The sequence below is a fragment of the Hermetia illucens genome, chromosome 6, assembly GCF_905115235.1.
Source record: "Hermetia illucens chromosome 6, iHerIll2.2.curated.20191125, whole genome shotgun sequence".
In the NCBI taxonomy this organism is placed as follows: domain Eukaryota; kingdom Metazoa; phylum Arthropoda; class Insecta; order Diptera; family Stratiomyidae; genus Hermetia; species Hermetia illucens.
In genome coordinates, this window is record NC_051854.1 from 21,704,385 (window position 1) to 21,724,145 (window position 19,761).

At 43.4% G+C, this 19,761-nt stretch overlaps 1 protein-coding gene across 1 annotated transcript; it reads left to right on the top strand.

Annotated features, from left to right (window-relative positions):
* Positions 1–147: 147 nt before the first annotated feature.
* On the top strand, positions 148–16,613 carry LOC119659003 (eukaryotic translation initiation factor 2-alpha kinase-like). Its single transcript, XM_038066889.1, has 4 exons — positions 148–630; positions 12,746–13,439; positions 13,512–13,691; positions 13,751–16,613. The coding sequence occupies exons 1-4, from the start codon at positions 419–421 to the stop codon at positions 15,848–15,850; spliced, it is 3,186 nt and encodes a 1,061-aa protein (XP_037922817.1). The 5' UTR covers positions 148–418; the 3' UTR covers positions 15,851–16,613.
* The last annotated feature ends 3,148 nt before the right edge of the window (positions 16,614–19,761 follow it).

Consider the following 19,761-nt stretch of genomic DNA (forward strand, 5'->3'; position numbering starts at 1 on the left):
CTCCGACAAACGTCAATATAAACAAACCTCAAAATCCCATACATTCATCCAAACAAACCGCCACGGGGATGTCGGTTCTCACTTCATTGCAGTTGGCCAACGTGACAGAAATCGCGACAACACTTCTGACATTTCGCTCACCTGTATGTACACCGCGGCCAATCAGCTGTCAACTGCCTACCTGAAGCCAGCTAGCGCGAGCATTCGGTCGTCTAACAACGTTAGTGCTCGAGTTGCGAAGTGGGATTTTTAAACGTGAAAAATCTTGTGCCCTCGCCATTAGACGCTGCTGCTCCTAATGGCAAAGTGAATGGATGCGGTGAAATGTGAAAAAGATCTGGACGCGTCCGATTAGAATCGCGTTTGAAGCTAAGAAAGTGGCGCCCGATGGGTCGGCAAGACAATCGTACGTGACGCAATGAAAATCCCGTGGCCGTTTAAGAAGCAGTGCAGCTTTCGCAAGCTGAGGAACCTACTTTTAACCTCCATTATTCTGATACCAATCACAGCAGTTGTAATCACCGAAGCTGAGCCCCCAAAAGTTGGCAAGAATCTGCCTGAGGATGTCGGGGACACTTTGGAAAAGCTGTCGTTTTGTAGCGACGACAACCAGCACACCATCAACAGAAGGTAATTCATTCCCGAATCTTCCATTATTTTCTAGGCAAATTGGCGTGAGGAAAGCGAAAAGATTATTTTGCTGTGTCTGAAACATGGACACATCGTTGGCTCTCTGATAAGCGACTCGTTCAAGGTCGCTTCGCGAAAGGTACGCCCGTCGCACTTGCACCCCCTCTAAGGTTCCTTTGGCCAATATGCCCACCTAGCCTCCTCCCGCGCTCCCCTGGACAACGGCTAATAAGTATTTGATAATAATGAGAGCCAGTCGGCGCTAATTAGATTGTTTTTTTCTGGTTTATGGCCATTCGCGTTGGATGTGTAACAAATGCTCGGCGGGAGCAATCGTTGCGCAGCCGAGAGCAGTTAGACAAGTTTTTGCTTCCTTATGGAAGCGAATGAGTCACTTTTTCACTTTCAAATGCAAACAAAACAATAACAAAGTGGTCCGACTGTTGATCTGATGAAATATTTGTTTATAAATGACGCTCAGGCTTGCATGCGTTCAACTCAGGTATGAGCTCTGGTGGTAGAGAGCGATGCCTGATTACATGTGTCGTAACTTCAGTTAACGCGGTTTGTTTGGTGGATTACGCAAAGCCGAGTTATCACCGGATATCAGCTGGTGAATTAGAATGGAACTTGGGGATTAGAGACTGGTTAATGAGTGTTAGGGAGTGGATTGGCGGAAATTCTGCATTAGAACTCTGGATTAACGAATTCTAGTTCACGGTCAACAATTCTGTAATTTCTGAATCAATTCTAAGTCCTTTTATCGACGCCAAGCACGAGATATTTTGTGGTGATTTAGCGATTATCACATTACTCTATCCGTATTGGGTCAATGGCAACGAGTTATTTAGTTCGCGATTTTTAAGTGGATTTCTGTACTGGCTATCCTTGGTGCTCGGAGATTGCGTCAGAGTTTAACTTTTCCGGGCGCATTCCACAGGTTGATGTTAGGGGAAAGCTACAATAAAGGCTCGACGAGGAACTTTGGGTTCGGATCATCTCGAATGTTCATCATCAACGGCGCAACAACCTGTATCCGGCCTAGGACTTCCTTAATAAGGAACTCCAGACGTGGTATCGCTCAGATTTCGTCATTATGTAGGCTACGGAATCGTCCATCCTCATGTAAGGGGCCAAAAATTCTTCGAAGGATTCGTTTGCGGACGCGGCTAAGAGTTCGCAACTTTTCTTGCTAAGAACCCAAGTCTCCGAGGAATACATGAGGACTGGCAAGATCATTGTCTTGTACAGTAAGAGCTTTGACCCTATGGTGAGACGTTTCGAGCGGAACAGTTTTTGTAAGCTGAAATAGGCTCTGCTGGCTGACAACAACCGTGCGCGGATTTCCTCATCGTATCTGTTATTGATTGTGATTTTCGACCCTAGATAGGAGAAATTATCAACGGTCTCAAAGTTGCATTCTCCTATCTTTATTCTTCCCGTTTGGCCAGTGCGGTTTGATGTTGTTTGGTTGGTTTTCGGTGCAGACGTTGCTATTGCTTTCATTGATGTGCAGCCCAAGATCTCGCGCCGCCTGCTCGATCTGGATGAAAGCAGTTTGTACGTCTCAGGTCGTTCTTCCCTTGATGACGATATCGTCAGCATAGGCCAGTAGTTGGGTGGACTGAAAGAGGATCGTACCTCTTGCATTTACCTCAGCATCACGGATCACTTTCTCGAGGGCCAGGTTAAAGAGGACGCTTGATAGGGTATCCCCTTGTCTTAGACCGTTGTTGATGTCGAATGGTCTTGAGAGTGATCCTGCTGCTTTTATCTGGCCTCGCACATTGGTCAATTTCTTCGGGATACCGAATTCTCTCATGGCCGTGTACATTTTTACCCTGGCTATGCTATCATAGGCGGCTTTAAAGTCGATGAAAAGATGTTGCAACTGTTGTCCATATTCCAACAGTTTTTCCATCGCTTGCCGCACAGAGAAAATCTGATCTGTTGCTGATTTGCCTGGAGTGAAGCCTCTTTGGTATGGACCAATGATGTTCTGGGCGTATGGGGATATCCGGCCTAGCAAGATAGCGGAGAATATCTTATAAGCCACCAAATATACGATCCTGTGTAAATTCGCGCCTAGCTAAAAAAAATAGCTCCGCGGGGGTCCTGGCGACGGCCAGCCAGAACGCAGCACCACGTCGCCTAACAATTTATGATTCTCTCAGCAGGCGCAGTTATCTCGTAGATACTGGTGCGGAGGTTTCGGTTCTTCCCGAACCCCAGCACAATAGACTATTTACTCAATCATTAAAACTGGTGGCGGCAAATTCCTCTCGAATTAACACATACGGGTATAGGCAAGTGGACGTGAGTCTTGGGTTGCGTAGGACGTTTTCGTGGCGATTCATCCTGGTGGATGTCAGCTTCCCCATACTAGGCGCAGACTTCTTGTGTCGCTATGGGTTGCTGGTGGACTTGCAAAACAAGTCTCTTATGGATCCCACGACCAACCTTGATTCGTCGGGCTAAATGGTTTCCGTACTTTTAGAGGACATTACGATATCCTATTCCACTCATCCACGACTTTGCGCATCATCTCGCAAATTGCCGCATCTTTTCGACCTTGGATTTAAGCAAGGTCTATCACCAAATCCCTGTAGCTCTAGAAGACATTCCAAAGACGGCAATATGCACACCCTTTGAACTCTTCGAGCTCACACGGATGACTTTCGGGTTGTGGAATGCGGCGGTTCATCCACTCGGTCCTGCGAAACCTCGACTTCTGTTTCGTGTATTTGGGTGATGTTTTGGTCGTTTCTTCCTAAGAGTCTGAGCACTTAGCCGATCTCCCGTGCATTTTTCAACGTCTCCTTGAGGCTGGTTTAGCTCTAAACGTTGAAAAATGTAAGTTCCTCCAGACACAGGTGAGATTCCTTGGCCACTTCATTTCCCCTGACGGAATACAGCCCGACCCAGACAAGGTGCAAGCGATCTCAAGCTTCCCGCGTCCGAAAACCGTAAAGGATTTGCGGAGGTTTTTGGGCATGCTAAACCTCTATCGTCGTTTCCTGCCCAAGGCCGCCCAATACCAGTCAGTTTTGAACGCGTACTTGTCTGGCCCCAAAACAAAGGACACACGAGAGATTGTGTGGTCAGAAGAGGTTCTCCGCGCGGTCGATAAATTCCGACAGCAACTTTCTGATGCTAAACTATTGGCATTTCCTCGACAAGATGCACACCTAACCGTTTTTGTTGATGCCTCTGACACCGCAGTAGGTGCTGTTCTTCACCAAAAGGTGAATCAAGTCTGGTAGCCGTTGAGCTTCTTCTCCAGACAGTTAAACCCCGCTCAACGGAACTATAGTGCTTACGATCGGGAGGTGCTCGCCGCGTATTTGAGCATTAAGGCAGGCCGTTCACAGTGTTCACGGCCTAAAAGCCTCTCAGATATGCTTTGAAAGAAAAGCCCGACAAAGTGTCCCCTCGTCAGCTTCGACACCTGAACTTTATAAGCCAGTTCACGCCTGACATACAGCACGTGCCCGGCAAGGACAACCTAGTTGCTGACGCTTTGTCACGTGTCTCCGAGGTTAACATCCCAGCCTCACTCGACTTCTCGGCTATCGCCAAGGCACAGGTAGATGACGCAGTACTTCAGAGCCTCAAATCCAACACCAAATATACATTTCGGGAGTTGCCCATCTTCGGCTCAAACCTCTTGTTCTGCTGCGAATACTCGGAAAAGGGACCCCGGCCATACATTCCGGCCACCTTTCGCAAGGAAGTGTTGCACGCGGGTCATGACGTAGCGCATCCAGGCATCAGGAAATCGGTTAGTCACCGAGAAATACTTCTAGCCCTCCATGAATAAGGACATTAACTCCTGGGTCAGAGAGTGCATCGCTTGCCAAAAGTGTAAGGGTCACCAGGCATGTAAGAAAAGAAGTGGGCTCATTTCCCCGCACTACCAAGCGGTTCCACATTATACACTTCGACATCGTAGGGCCTTTGCGAGACTCGCACGGTTACAGGTATTGCCTTAAAATCATCGACAGATTTACGCGGTGGCCTGAAGCAATACCTCTGAAGGACATTACGGCACAATATTGTGCCGAGGCCCTCTGTCGAGAGTGGATCCCTCGCATTGGCGTCCCTGCAGTGATCATCACTGACCAGGGAATGCCATTTGAATCCACCCTTTTCTCGGAGTTAAGCAAACTGCTGTGATTCAAACGTCAGCGAACTACGGCTTACCACCGGTAATCCAATGAAATGCTGGAACGTTGGCATCGTAATTGCATTTTCAATTTAGTCCGTATTAAATTCAGGTATTTCTCGTCAGTCATAAAAAGAGCCTAAAATTGAGCCTAGCCTAGGTAGCTAGGCATCTAAAAGTTTCGAGGACATTCCTAGTGAAATCGGTTAGAAGGTTTGAAATTGATGGCAATGTTGATGATCTACTTGCAAGAGAGTCAAGTAGGAGTATCACTACAGCACAGACCATCACCGCTTTGTGCACGAAGCATAGTAAGGGAAAAATTAGGGGAAAAAATAAAGGTGTCATTAAATATAATCAGGCAAAGACTTCGAGAATCCATCAAAAGAAGGAGAAATGTTGTTGTTTAGGATCTGTGTGATTTTGCAATATACTTTTAAACATCCAGCAAAGCTCCATGTTTACGGATGCTTCTCTCAACAAAGATTCGATACACTTCATACTTTCACCAGAACTCTCGATGCAGAGTTTATAGTGAAATTATACCAGAAAGTATTGTTGAAGTCTCTTGGATCGTTTTATGAAACGGATTCGAACGAATGAATTTTGCATGAGTATAACGATCCCACATCACAGTCGGCTGCGCATCCGCTGGAAAGAGGCCCAGTTCGTAGGGTACCATATAGATGGTGCTAGCAGTATTAAAACCATATGATTTTTAGTTAACCTAAGAGAGAGTCAAGAGACATGTTTACAAATTTGACAGCTGTAGGGATAAAGGGATAAAGCATTTTGAGTGAAGCAACTTTTGTTAGTTTGTTGGGGTTTCTCGTTCTTAGAAATTTCATGATAAAAGTTTGGCACAAATGGCTTTCTTCATATCTTCAATTGGGTTGCTATTTCTACGTATAGTTCCTTTATAATACAATCAAACCCTGATGAAATCAATTCAATTGCAAGAAACCCGAGTTACTCACGACAAAAGATATTTTGCGTTGTCTAGCGGACTAGAGCGTTTAAATCTGAATAGAATTTGGAATTCTTATAGCAGCTATTTTTCAAAAAATTGCAAGATTTCTTAGATTGCTTGAAAGAATTGATTTCGATTATTATTTAGAAACAAGGCGGGGAGTTAATTTTCGCTTATGCAGACTTTTGATAGCACATATCTTGTGCAGTCTTCCCATTGGTGTGAAAGTATGTAAAAAGTAGGCTTTCCGATTTTCATATAATATTTTTTTCGCTTTTTACGGTCTTAATATTAGAGAAAGTGATCCTGTCATTATCACAGATTATCTCGGATTTTTCGGATCACGCATGTCAAGGCAAAATCAATAACACGAGCCTAAAGATTATTATAATAAGCCTGCTCTATGCCTGAAAAAATTGTACCCAGTATTATCTGGCTTATTATAGGCTGCCTAGATCGATAATGGCCTTGATTTCTACTTATTTTCTATCTCTGTAAGTACTAAATCATATTTCTGATATAAATTTTGGTCATTAGATGTATATAATAAAGAAATTTTGTGGTACATCGAAAACAAAGTAAGTCGTGTTGAATTTATAAACGAGAATGTCTTAACGAAGCTAAATAAACGTCTCCATTTGAGGACTTTAGCAAGGATTCAGGCGGTTTTACTTATCGCCCCTTTTCAAACTATTTCTTCGTTTTCAAAATATTCCAGGTGAATGGTTGGTTGTCTATCATCTTTGAGATAAAATTCAATATCGCTCAAAATAATCTGCCAATTTATTTATATTTTTATTATTCGATATGCAGTTGCTTGTTACTTCCTGGTTGGCTGTTTGTTTTTAGTATCTCGAATTGCAATTTTCTTATTGGTGACAATTTTTTGCTTATATTGTTTCTTTTTTGATATCTAAGATATAACGTTGAGTATTGCTTTGATTGTGGAATACTCAATTTGTTGATATGTTTCTGTGTTTGGGGGTCGTGCGAATATATTCAAGTTTCGTCACCTGAGATACAAAATAATCACTGCGAATAATTCTCTTGAACGATTTTTTGTATGAATTTATACGTCATCTTTTGAGCTTTAATAAAGTCGAACTGAATCCAACGACTGCACTGATTATGTAAAAGTGCTCATATCGGACTTTTTCTGCAAAAATTGGCTCTATTTCTCGGTTAGTCACATGTCGATCCGTTTCTAGAAACAACAGCAGTTAGTGGACGACTTTCACTATATTCGTCACTGAAGCCAATACGTCCATGCTTTAATTATGCAAAGCAGTCTTTCACACATTGTATTTTGAATGGCTAAAAGTAGAATAAAACCAGTGGATCTATTATTGAAATTTTTAGGGCTACCCTTGTATCGTCTTTCAGACTTTACGGTGGTGTCGTTTGCCTCACTGAATCCTCACTTGACTGTGTTGTATGGCGTTTTGGTTACTGCGGATCTTGAGAATTGAAAATAAAGGAAATCTCATAAGGTCTCGCACTTACAGATATGAATCTCTTAGAAAACATATTGGGGGTCTTGAAGAATATTGGTTGACAAGTTCGTACGTTGATTATGACTGGTGACAACATCGCCGGTGACTAACAAGGTTTAGATATGAGATTGTAAGATAAAATGTGGATGGTTATCTGCTTTCATTGTTTGAGCGATGACATATTCTTCATTGCTGCGTGGTTAGTTTGTCATTCGAAATTGCGTTGCAGATACAAATTAAAGGCATAAGTTGCAAACCAACAGAATGGTTATGTAACGTTACAGGTGACTCACTAAATGCATCTAAATTCCTTTCTTACTTCTGAAAATTGCAAGGAGTTGTTGGCGGTTGGTTTAAAATATGAAGCGTCTTTCCCAGATCATTCAATGGAACTTTTTTAGGGCGAAAGTGAGCGCAAATATCTCTTTCGAGTTACGATTAAATTTTTCCTCCCTCGATATAGCATAGGTAGAGAGCGTACATTTTCCGGAGTCAGCCACTCACGAATAGTGCGAGTAGAATGCGCTCGCCACCACAGCCGACGGGACGCAGATTGTGCAAGCTTGAACAATCTCAGCAAGCCAGTTTGTCCGCCTGTTCGTTCTCCTCGTTATTCCTACGTTCAGGAACTCAGAAGAAAGAGTTTTGAGCGAGCCTCTTAGTTTGCTCCGTTTGTGCCTGTGTTTAAGATGTCACCGCTTTGATGGCGGCTTGGCCGTTGGTCAAAATAGCTATATTTCGCTTATGAACCGGATCATATTTCATCCACCGACGAACCCCCGTATTTGTACTTGAGAGACAATGGCATACCCATTGTAATATCGTGTCCTGCGCAGGCCACCATACGGTAGAACTATAGGTGAGGATCGGACGACCTACGGTTATGTACATCCATAGATCAAGATTACATTTTATTTCTGATGGGTGAGCTTAATGCCAAGGTGGGCATTGACAATACCTTGCTCGGACGTATGATGGAAAAACATTGTATTGGTGGTCGTATTCTTAATCATGAGAGATTTGTGGTTTTTTGTAGCTTCCTCGTCATAGAGCACAGAGCCTGCCACAAGCCAACCGACAGATCGATCACTGCAGATTTAGGAGCTGTCTTCTAAATGTGCATAACAAGAGAGGTGCTGACATCCGCTTCGGGACCACCAAATGCCTGCCCTTTCATGTTGCGTCCGTTTCTTCCTGCAGGGTTGGAGAACTCTACAAAGAAGTCAACAGGTGACATATATTTAAATGATCACTGTTTGTACATTGGGCATATAACACTTTTTTCATCAGTCACCAGTCGGTTCTTTGATCGTCCAGATTATAGCGTTTAGTTAATTCGAACCGTTAGCTCTGTTCCCCCTTGATGTTTAATTGTCGGAGCGGTGGGTCTGAATGGTTTCCATTTGGGTCATTCGAAATAACCAACAGTTTAGCGTCTCACTTGGTCTTCATATTCTTCAACATTATACTCTCCTTTGTTCTTATCGTACTTCATTTTTACTTATATTATTGTCAAGTAATAAAATTTTGTTGTTAATAGATTTCCCGAGCTTTTGACTGCAAATTTTCCTAGTTTATTCCCTGAGTTCCTAATACTTGTCTTCTCTGGTTCGTGAATGTTACTAATTTGGTTTTGGATGTCCAGTGGTGTTTTCCGCTACACACTATAAACTACCATCCCGGCAAATTTAATCCCAACTTTCCCAAAGGCAAGCGTAAGAGGGTATTTAATCGTGGAGGATTCGATGAAATGCTTGATTTAGCTAAAAATGTATCAATTGAATAACGTCCACTTTGTTTTATACTTTCTTACGATCGAGCTGACGACGAGATGCTTGCTGTTGAGGAAGTTGATAAGTCTCTGGGCGTTATCGTTTGTTTCATCTTCATTTTTCCATGGATAATTATGTCCAGCCTGTGCCAGCATGGCAGTCAATGAGCCAGCATAGGTTAGTTTAAAGTCTATCACCAACTGTTCAAATGTGTTGTTTATGACAAAGTGGATCCTGAATTCTCTGCTTCATTATTTCTTAAACATGGAAATGGAGCTTTAACTCTTTCCAGGTCTTCCCGAAAAGCCTAGACTACTTCCCTAGTGTTCTGCATTATGTGATTCTAAGGTAACACACTCATCGGCCATTCGGGATAGTGGATTCCATTGCATGACATAACCAGCATGCATCGCCATTGTCCACTACCACTTTAGTCCTCTAATTAACCGCTAACTCAGTTCACCGGTAGCACAGTACACCGATAGTCAGTCAGCGATAGTACACTGACATGGCAAAGGTAGGTGTTGACAAAGGCTTGCAGCCTTGCTCTTGTCACTTTCTATGTATTGCTCCCATATAAGAAGGCAAGGAGGACATTGATACCGAAGCACTGCATCTTGTTGTTGGTCTTGAGGTAACTGCATTTCCACATTTTAGGGAAAAGAGCGCCTTCTCTGTAGCGCTATTAATGTATCGGATGATATCAAGCTGACGATCTTGAAAGGTTTCTCGAAATCGATAAAGAGCAAGTGAAGCAGAGATTTGAACTCCGCAAATTGCTTCGAAATGAGGAGGATGTGTAGGAGGATCCACAGCGAAACCGCAGTCTCTCTTTGTCGATAGAGCTTTCAAATAATTTTGAAGAGCGTGAAATAATTGAAAGTGTGATGGCGCAAGATCAGTCGAGAATACTGGGTGGGGCACTACATCCAACCTCCAATAGTTTTTGATGGGTTACCAAGGATTTGTGTGGTCTTACAATGTCATGATGGAATACAGATCCTCTACGATTGACGAGCTCCGGGCGTTTCAGAATGGGATATACGTGTCCAATTGCCGGGAATGTGCTTCCGAATTGACCGTTCCGTTCCTTAGTAGGAGCACACACAAAATCACGCCCTTCTAATCCCACCACGCTCAGATCATAACCTTCTTTTGATGAAGTTCTGCTTTTGAAGTCATTTAAAGTCGATCTTCCCGCCAGAGCCAAGATCATTTATATTGCGGATCTTTGTAAACGATTCACTTCTTATCATGATTTCGGCGGTCAATTTATGTCGGCAAAAGGTAAATTTACGCGTCCTGGAAATTTTTCATGCAACAATCTGATTTTGGCGGTCATTGTATGGTATGTAGCCCCATCTTGTTGAAACCACATACCATTTAGGTCAATATTTTCAATTTTTCGCCGGAAACATTCACGTATCACGGTTTGATAGCGGTCGCCATTGACAGTAAGAGTGTCGCCGTGTTCATTTTTAAAGAAATACGGACCACTGATTCCATCAGCTCACAATGTACACCAAACCCTTACTTTCTGAGCATGTAATGGCCTTTCTTGAGTCTCTTAAGGATTCTCTGTTCCTTAAATACACCCATTTTGCTTGTTTATGGTACATACCCAGAGAGTTGAAAATGTACCTCGTCACTGAAGAAGATTTTCTTTGAAAAATCAACATCGACTTCCTGTTGTTCCGATTCCCAATTCTCGTGTATTCGACATTTTATATGGTCTCTAAGCTGTAGTTCTTATGTCAATTGAATTTTGTAAGGATGCAAATGTAAATTTAGGTGTAAAAATCGCCGTAATGCGCCGTACGATAGACCCAATTTCTGAATTTGAATCCGTTTGATAGGTTCGGCGTGGAGAGTGAAATCCTAAAAGTCGAAATAGAGAGCCCGTTACAAAGGACCTTGTTATACCAAAAGTGTACGAACACCACCTGCTGCAAAAGAACGCTATCATTTTTTTACTCAATCCAGTATTGGCGGTAGCTTCTACTTTCCTGGCTAGCGCAATTACAAATTCCCTTGTCGCACTGTAACTCACACTACAATTACCGGGATTTGTCACAATTCCCACCACCATCCGTCCTTACTCAGAGCGACAGTGAGTCTTTGAGTGTTTTACGTGGGTGCATGTCGTGGAGACTTAATCCCACGGTCTTCTTAAGACACGGATGGACTTTGTGATCACAATCAGAGCCCCGCTGTGACAAGCAACAACGGTACCGGTCTATAACAAGTGCATGGCTTAGCATTCATACTGGTGGATGCAAAACCTACCTAAATCTCTACCGAAGTGAGGAGTACGGCACCCGTGTTGAAACGCAACATCACGCCGAGGCCCGAAGGTCTCTTCTCGCTTGAGCATAACCAACAACCCCCATGAAGCTCCCACTAGGGGGCCAACCGCAAACAACCGAGCTGTACTCACATACACCGGAAGTTCACGCGAAGTATAAGAGTCCAGGGGCTTTCCAGTTCCCATGGAACCAGTGTACCCCTGGTGAGGTTTCGTGACCAAATTGCCCCTTCAGATGAGCCCCCGTGCAGACGACTGATTAGGCCTTTGGAGCATTCGCCTATTGCATCACGTCCGACAAGCCAAAGTGAGTACAGCATCTCCCAGTGCCACCACTATGGAGATTCTTCTCGGCCACTTGGTTTTGGTTCAGCCGACAGGGTTGCGCGCTCACAGCGACAATAAAACCCTTTATTTTCCTACACTTTGTAATCGCATTCATGTTCCGACAGTCAGCCAGATCTTATGGTGCCCTTAGGGACACGGCCAACAACCCGATTTGCGGCGAAGAGAATAGCGCTTTTGATGGCGGTTCAGTGCTCATTAATATTCTCCGGCAAGATGTTCAAGATGTCTGCAGTCCAGCTAGAGAGAATTTTCCCACTGGCGAACGGCAGCCGAGTCCCGAACGGACCGCGTTGAGTTTGGTGGGTCGAGCGCTCCCCCTCCCGAAAAGAAGCGGACGCAATACGTAAGTGAAGGCAAGCGACCGTCAAGTGATGATTTCGATGTCAGCGCCTTGCTTGTTTTCCACATTCAGAAGGCAACTCCTAAGTGTTCTGCTGATAGCAATATAGTCGATCTCATTGGATGAATGTTGTCGCTCAATTGAGCTCCAACGGTGTTTATCACATGTCCGAGTGAGATGCTGTGATAGTCCACCCTACACCATATGTTACAGTTAGGGGATGTTTCTTGGGGAAATTCTTGTAGGACACCCTTTCAATAAAAGGATCCTATATCCCAAGACTAGGCCATTGTCCTTTTTGGAGTTGGTTATTGGAGGTGCTGTTGTTTTGCGGGAAGAATAATCAACGCTTCGCTCACCTCCTTTCGAGTGAAACGATCTAGAATTTTTTCGTTTAAAGATGCGGAAAACTCGCCTTCAATCTCGCCCAGTATCTACCGCATAGAGACTTCGCCGAACTAAATAGCATAATTGACCGCGTTTGCAAGTGTGGCTATAGGCGAGAGAACCAATTTCCTTCAGACATGGAGCTTTTTTTTCAGTGCCCGAAGTTGAGATTTTAATAATTTAAAGGGATAATAAAAAATTAACAGTTTTTTCCCCAAAAGGGCAGCGAGAAAAGGTGGGACTTCTAATGGGTGGGGCTTATTTTATTATCTTACTTATGCAAAGACCTGAAAAAAAATCTCAGTACTAACATTTCATCGCATTTTCCGTTTCAGACTTTTATATGTAACCACACTCGATGGCAAAATGTCAGCTCTCGATATTGCCAACAAGGGAAAATTACATTGGACCATTTCAACTGATCCGGGAGCACTGATTTCCTCGAGCATTCATCGACTTGAACTTACAAACAACGGCCAATGGGTTCGCATGATTCCATCACTCAGCGGCAGCTTATATAAATTCGATGGCGAGACCTTGGATCCTATACCTATCACTGCAGAAAATCTTCTTAGTTCTTCCTTCAAATTCTCTGATGATTTAGTTGTATCTGGTGGCAAAGAGACACAAACGTACGGAGTATCAGTCCGGACGGGTCAAGTTCTCTACAAATGTTCTATAAATGGTTGCATTAATGAAACGGAAACAACCTCGCGATTTGGACCGCCCAGGTCAGGAGAAGACAGCAATTTGCTGGACGAACATGATCCCTTGATAGATGATGTTCTTGTGATTCGACGACAGACACAAACTGTTCGAGCTGTTGAACCTCGAACGGGGACTGAAAGATGGAACTTTAGTGTGGGACATCATGAAATGGAGGTTTTGAAAAGCACAGATTGTCACGATAGACCGTTTTCGAATGTGGACTTGGCTGTTCTTGATATGGATATAAAGGTTATTGTGCCAAAGGGAATGATTTACGCGTTTAGTAAGCAGGATCCGGAGACGGTGTTGTGGGAGTATAAGGTAGGTACTATACAATGGTTTGATTTTCGCTGATGATGAGTGGAACACATTTTCATTTTAAATTGTTTTCAGTTTGATCACCCAATTGTAAGCGCTTGGCGTAATGATGCGAGCGATAGCATACAAACAATAGATCTCTTTGGTGCAGCCCAGTGGCTATGGAATGGCGGGGCGGAAGGGGTGAACAGCGAAACTGCTCTGATCTCTCCTTCCGTTTACCTAGGGATGTATCAAAAGCAGTTATACATACAGGTAATTTCTATCTGTTGCATCCTCATCATAGTCCTTCCTAACGATTTTTATCGATTTAGGAATCTCGGTCACTTGCTCGCCTAGTAACCGACGAAACAAAGAAAATCTCTCAGCATTTAATTACAAATGAGTCGAATTTACCTCAAATACCGTGGAAACCGTATCCAGTCTCGAGTTCAGCGTTGGCTGTTATGAAAACTGAAGATGACAAAGTTATCCATGACGATGAGAAAAGCACTTATGCGTTATCTGTTCTCTATGCATCTGAGTATGTGAACGGGGATGGATTTTACTTGTATACTCAGTCGGACCTGAATGAAACGCAAAAGGCCCTTTGCGAAGATGATAACACGACAAAAAAACCCGAAGAAGAATTTGACTTTAACTTTGAAGAAGCGGATACCCCTGTTAAAATAATTGTCGTGTCTTTGTGGTATTGGTGGAAGGAAATTATTGTAATCGCTCTTACCACGGCTTTGATTGTCAACTTGGCACTCTCGCCAAAGATTCGACGGGAGCGCGAGTTCGTTGTGATTGAGAAACACATTCCAGTACCCACAGCAAACGAAGCAACTGAAGAATCATTCACGAGCAGCCGAAGTGCGAAGAGAAGCATATCAGAGTCGAGCGGGGACAATTTCGTTTCTCGCTTCACTACTGATTTTGATTTCATTCAATGCCTTGGAAAGGGTGGTTTCGGGGTAGTTTTCGAGGCTAAAAATAAACTAGACGATTGCAATTACGCCGTGAAAAGAATTATTCTGCCGAATAAGAAAGAGTCTCGCGATCGAGTTTTGCGTGAAGTCAAAACTTTGGCTAACTGCGAACATCAGCATATTGTCAGATATTTCCAGGCTTGGTTGGAGAGTCCTCCGCCTGGATGGCAAGAACAGGAAGACAGGAAGTGGTTGCTTAGTAATGAGCTTCAGTCCACTTCGATTGATATCGAAACACCGGATGGAACTACATTGCCACCATTTCCCAATGACTCTAACTTTAGCAACAGCGGTATCCTGGAACAACGCGACAAAAAACTTGCATCCTGGATTTCTAATCTGAACAGCGTGCCGGAGGATCTTAGCAACTTCAATGAGGACATGATGAAGCGTTCTTCAGTAGCTTTGGATTGGAATCGTGATGAAAGTTCGTCATTCATTCAGTTCCGTGAAGACAGCAAGGCGAGTAATGAAAGTTTCAGCAAAAGCCCATTGCCAAACGGGGACGATGCAGAGGATTCCGACTCATTTGAAATTGAATTTCAGCATTCGAAGAAAGGGGAGAGTAGCATAGCAGACGAAACAGGCAACAACAACGATTCAACAACCGACTCATATGCCGTTTCAAACAACAAAGTCGCAAAAATGAAAAACATGAAGCGTCATATGTCTCTGGACTTGACGAGTCAAGGAGATGTAATAGTACCGATTCCGGATCGATGTCCGCAGAAAGTTTACCTTTACATTCAAATGCAACTGTGCCGGAAGCAAAGCTTAAAAGAATGGATGCGCGAGTGTAAGGCGATAGAGCGACATCCTCGCGTGAAAAATGTTTTCGAACAGATTGTCGAGGCGGTGGGCTACGTCCATCTGAAAGGTTTGATTCACCGCGATCTCAAGCCCAGTAACATTTTCTTCTCACTTGAGGGACAAATAAAGATTGGCGACTTTGGTCTCGTCACGGATACATATGAAACGCCGAGCCCCAGTAGTGTCGATAACGCACCACCATTTTTCGAAACACGTCGAACCCAGCAAGTAGGCACACGTTTGTATATGTCGCCGGAGCAGCTGCAGGGACGTCCATATGACCACAAAGTGGACATCTTCTCGCTGGGGTTAATCTTTTACGAATTACTTGTTGATTTCGACACTGAAATGGAGCGTATCATCACACTAGAAAAGTTACGGAAGGGACAGTTTCCGCATGATTTCCAGGAAAAGTTCGTAGCTGAATATAATTTGTTGCGTTCCATGTTAGCGCCTGCACCACGAGACCGGCCTTCGACCGCAGAAATAAAAACAATGCTTGCGCCCGTGGGCAACGGGAGCGGCGACGCTTTAGATGCACAGTCAAGGAGTGATATTGTGTTACAGTTACCATCTAATTTAGAGAATGTTGTCCGTTCGACTGTTAAGTTTGGAATCGCAGAGAACGATTGAGAGGCTCGTGTGACTTCTAGACAGACTGAGTGCTTGACTGAGATATTTTGTGTTTAAATCGCTGTACTGTGTATTTCCGTTTAAGGATTTGTTGCTTTTCGACTCATTTCAAGTTTTATACCATTAGCTTAGAGTAATTTGCTTACCAGTTTTGTTGATATGACTTAATGATGTATTTGGATGTTCCTTTGAAATATAGAGATCAATTGAAAACGTAGTCCAAATGGGAGTCATCAAATGGTTAGGTTCTAAGTCCAACTTGAAGCGATGTCGAAACTGAATCCGTTAAGCGTAGATTTGTCTAATTTATGCAGGGTTCTTTCTCTGTTATAGTTTCTTAAATATGTTGTATTTATAGCGAATTTGAAATTCGTTGCGTTTAATTTAGTCATGTGTACTCGTTTCTCGATTTCAGTTCTATTTTATCATCTTTTGTTCCAGTTGAGATTTTGTCAGCATTCACTTAGATAGTTTTAAGACTTGAAACAGAACCAAGACAGTTATGTTATAGTTTAAAAGCTGTAAAGTTGCTGCAGAGATATTGAGAGTCTTTCGACTTTTTCTGTATCTTTGAGATTTTGGAGAAGAATTGTTGTTGCCAAATCATTTCCACCGATGCGGACATGTTTGTTTGGATATTTGTCGTGTATTATTGCAGTAGGGTGATGCAAACTTAAAGACGTAGCTACGATCGTCTTGCGATTAAGTGATAAAAATATGTAAGTTAAGCTTCTAGCAATAAAAATATATTTTTTTAATGGAATTCTACTTTGTCCTTTTTTAATCCTGACACGAACTTTAAGCTTGTTTCCTTTTGTGAATTCTAGGATCTGAAAGTGTCCGGGAGCTCGAACTTCTATTTCCCGTGGGTGCCGACAGGCCTAGTGTTTGAATGGGGTTCTTTGCCCGTCAGTGAAGGCGGGTTGAGCCTATTGACGCTTCTGACCATATTGTCCATACATACACATGCGTCCTCTGCACGCAAACTGGTCCTTTTGTGACGGCTGTCGATTTGACTGGACTTAGGATGGAGTGCTTCCTGCATTTTTTCACGAAGAATGTTGGTTCTGGCGGACGCCTTTGTTGTTAGAAACTCGCCAAGGATTTCAAGACCTGCTCTGTACAGAAGTTCTGTTGCTAACAATCCATGTTTGTCAGGGAGGTTCATAGGCCAAGCAAAACTGTGGGCATGTCATGGGCCACGAGCGATGCCATTCCTTAATTATCCTTTCTGAAGCTGAATGATACACTGTGGTGCGAGTTGATTGTGAGCAGAGTTCCGAAATGGACAAACCATCCTGTATAGGATGCATCGCCCACGATTTTAGCCTGAATTTTCTTGATTGGGATGCCTGTGGCCAAATCGACTTTCTTGAGAACAGGAAAAAAACAATACGAAAATGAGACCCCGCCTTTACAAACAATTCATGATCCTTGGATGAGGTATGTATACGTCTTGCACTAATTCATTCGAGGATTGATTGCTGGACCACGCTTTAGATGAAGGTGCTCGGTATTGCCCTTCCCTATTTTCACTGAGAAAAGATCAGCCGGTCACCTGTTCCGTTCCGGTAACGTTGGTAATTAGGAAAAGTCTGGGCCTATCAGTTTTTTCTCCCGGCCTGATGTCAAGTGGCACCCAGGAAGCGGTGTTGAGATTGTTCTGAATACTAAATTTTTCCAGAACATCAACGTCATTCCTTACCTGGAATGGAGGGCAACTTAGTAATCCTTTTCAAGACTAGTTGGAGAGGGGCAGTACTGCCCGAGCCACTGCTATATAACAGTCAACGGAACCATCCATCATCGTCAATAGCATTGGCTGTAAGTGAGTCTTCTTCGTTACCCATTGACTTGGAGGGCTGGAATTGTCAGAAGACTACCGCTTCGGTTTATACTTAGCAGCAGATGTAGAACACTTCTCCTTACGGTTGTGGTTTGACAGTTTGCTCTAAGGGATTATTTTGCCCCGAGGCGATTTTTGACTGGGAACAGATGCTGAAACAAGAAGACCCTGCCTGAAATGGAGCATTGACGTAAGTCAGAACGCAAGACAGCTTATAGGGCTATCGGATTGGTGGACCTCGGGGCGAAACTGGAGTGTATGGGGGCCTGGACCGGATACTGGTTGTTGCGTCGTTGATGATGATGACGAACAGATGCTTACCAGTTGATAAAACTGGCTTCCACAGGTGGCGCGTTTAGAGCTTTGTTTCAGCAATATTGACACAAGGAGTCTACTTTAGATGCTTCGTTGAAGACTGAGCCCCATTTGGATTTTCCGATTGAATATGTGAGGAGTCTCTATTGATAAGTTGACCCTGCTCCTGTTCAGGGCTTAATCGTTAGTTTCGAAGTTTGATTTAGTTAAGATTATTCTGCACTTGGCTTCATTTGGTTCTGGAGTTTGTTTGCCGCTTAGCTTCAAGTTCCCTCTAGTTCCCATTGGATTTACTTTACGCTTCTTACGGCGGCAATATAGGAGCCACCAATTCCATGTATCTTCATAGCTGCACGCATTTAATTTTTTCTTTCATTTTCTTATTTCTCGCCCCTTTGCCGTCTTCCGAAACAACCTATATATAATATTATCCAGTGGCCTTTTTTCCTGTAGAATTGCTGATCACGAGTTGTGCTTCCTTTTTCCCCATTTCTGTGTTTGGGAAGGCAAGCGTTTAAAGTTTGCTTGATTTTTTTCTACTCATCTTCTGGTTTTCGGCATCTCAGAGCGCGTGATCTACATGCTATTTTGCGGTTCCTTTCCTATAATTCAGTATATTTAGGGAGTTATAAGCGTTAGCGTAGTGTTCTTTCTATTAGTTTCATGTAGGTCCACCGGCCTGTGAGATCCTGTCCGGCGAAAGACCCATCCCAGCGCTAAATATTACTTCATAGGGCAGATTTGATACCAAGCTGTGGCTACGTCACCAGATTTTTTAACCCTTCTCAAATGAACCCTACAGCTCATTTTTTATGACTTTAGGGATTGGAAAATTTCTTCTATTAAATTCCTGGAGCCCCCCCCTCCATTTGGCGTACTGCACGGAGTCCTTTTTTGCTCTTGGATGTGTCTGGTGTCGCGATGGTTGCTGGGGTAGAGCGTTAGGCTTTCAATCTCATTGCTCTGGGCTCGAATCTTAGTCGCAATTAATGTCTGTTTTCATCTTGTGTTTTCTCGCTGCTGTGAGGTTATCAGCTATACATCATTAAATGTGGCGATAATGAACCTGAAGCATAGTCTCTATGAAAATTGGAGGGAAAAACCAATAACAACAAAGAGACTATGTAGATGGCCTTGTATTCCAAAAAAGGAGTGAAGAGGAAAGATACGTGTTTCGGGCCTTAGGGTAAATTGTTACATTTAGGACAATATGGAGGAATATCAAGGCAAATCTGTGCAAATAGCTCTTGTAGCAGTCACGGTGCCTCGTAAGAAATTGACTCAAGTGGTGAGGAACCTCCACATGCCGTCTTTTAGTCCAGTTATTGATATAGTGAATGAGCTTATCGATGCATGGAGTTTCTTGTGATTCCTGTCATCGTTATGATCCTTTGTAGTTTTCATTCCTTGACGCCCTTCGATGGTCTCCCGGCTTCATATCTAGTGGTTCAGGTAGGTGGTGCCCTTCGGTCTCAGGTTAATAGTGAATTTTATCTGCGAGGAAACTGATTGAGATCATGTTCCTAATATAGTAGAGCGTCTCCTTTGACGTAGTTCTGCGAGCGCAACAGACTCGAAATGCAGTCAAATCGTACGCTGATGCACGCCAGAACTACCACCTTTGGTAGGGGTAGTCTCACATCATCCCATGGACGTTCTGGTTCTGAGGACTTCCAGTGGGTTCCGACATGTACCGGCTACTCGCGGTACATTCTTCACTGAGAGGCTTTCTCAGTGATCCCTAGGAATC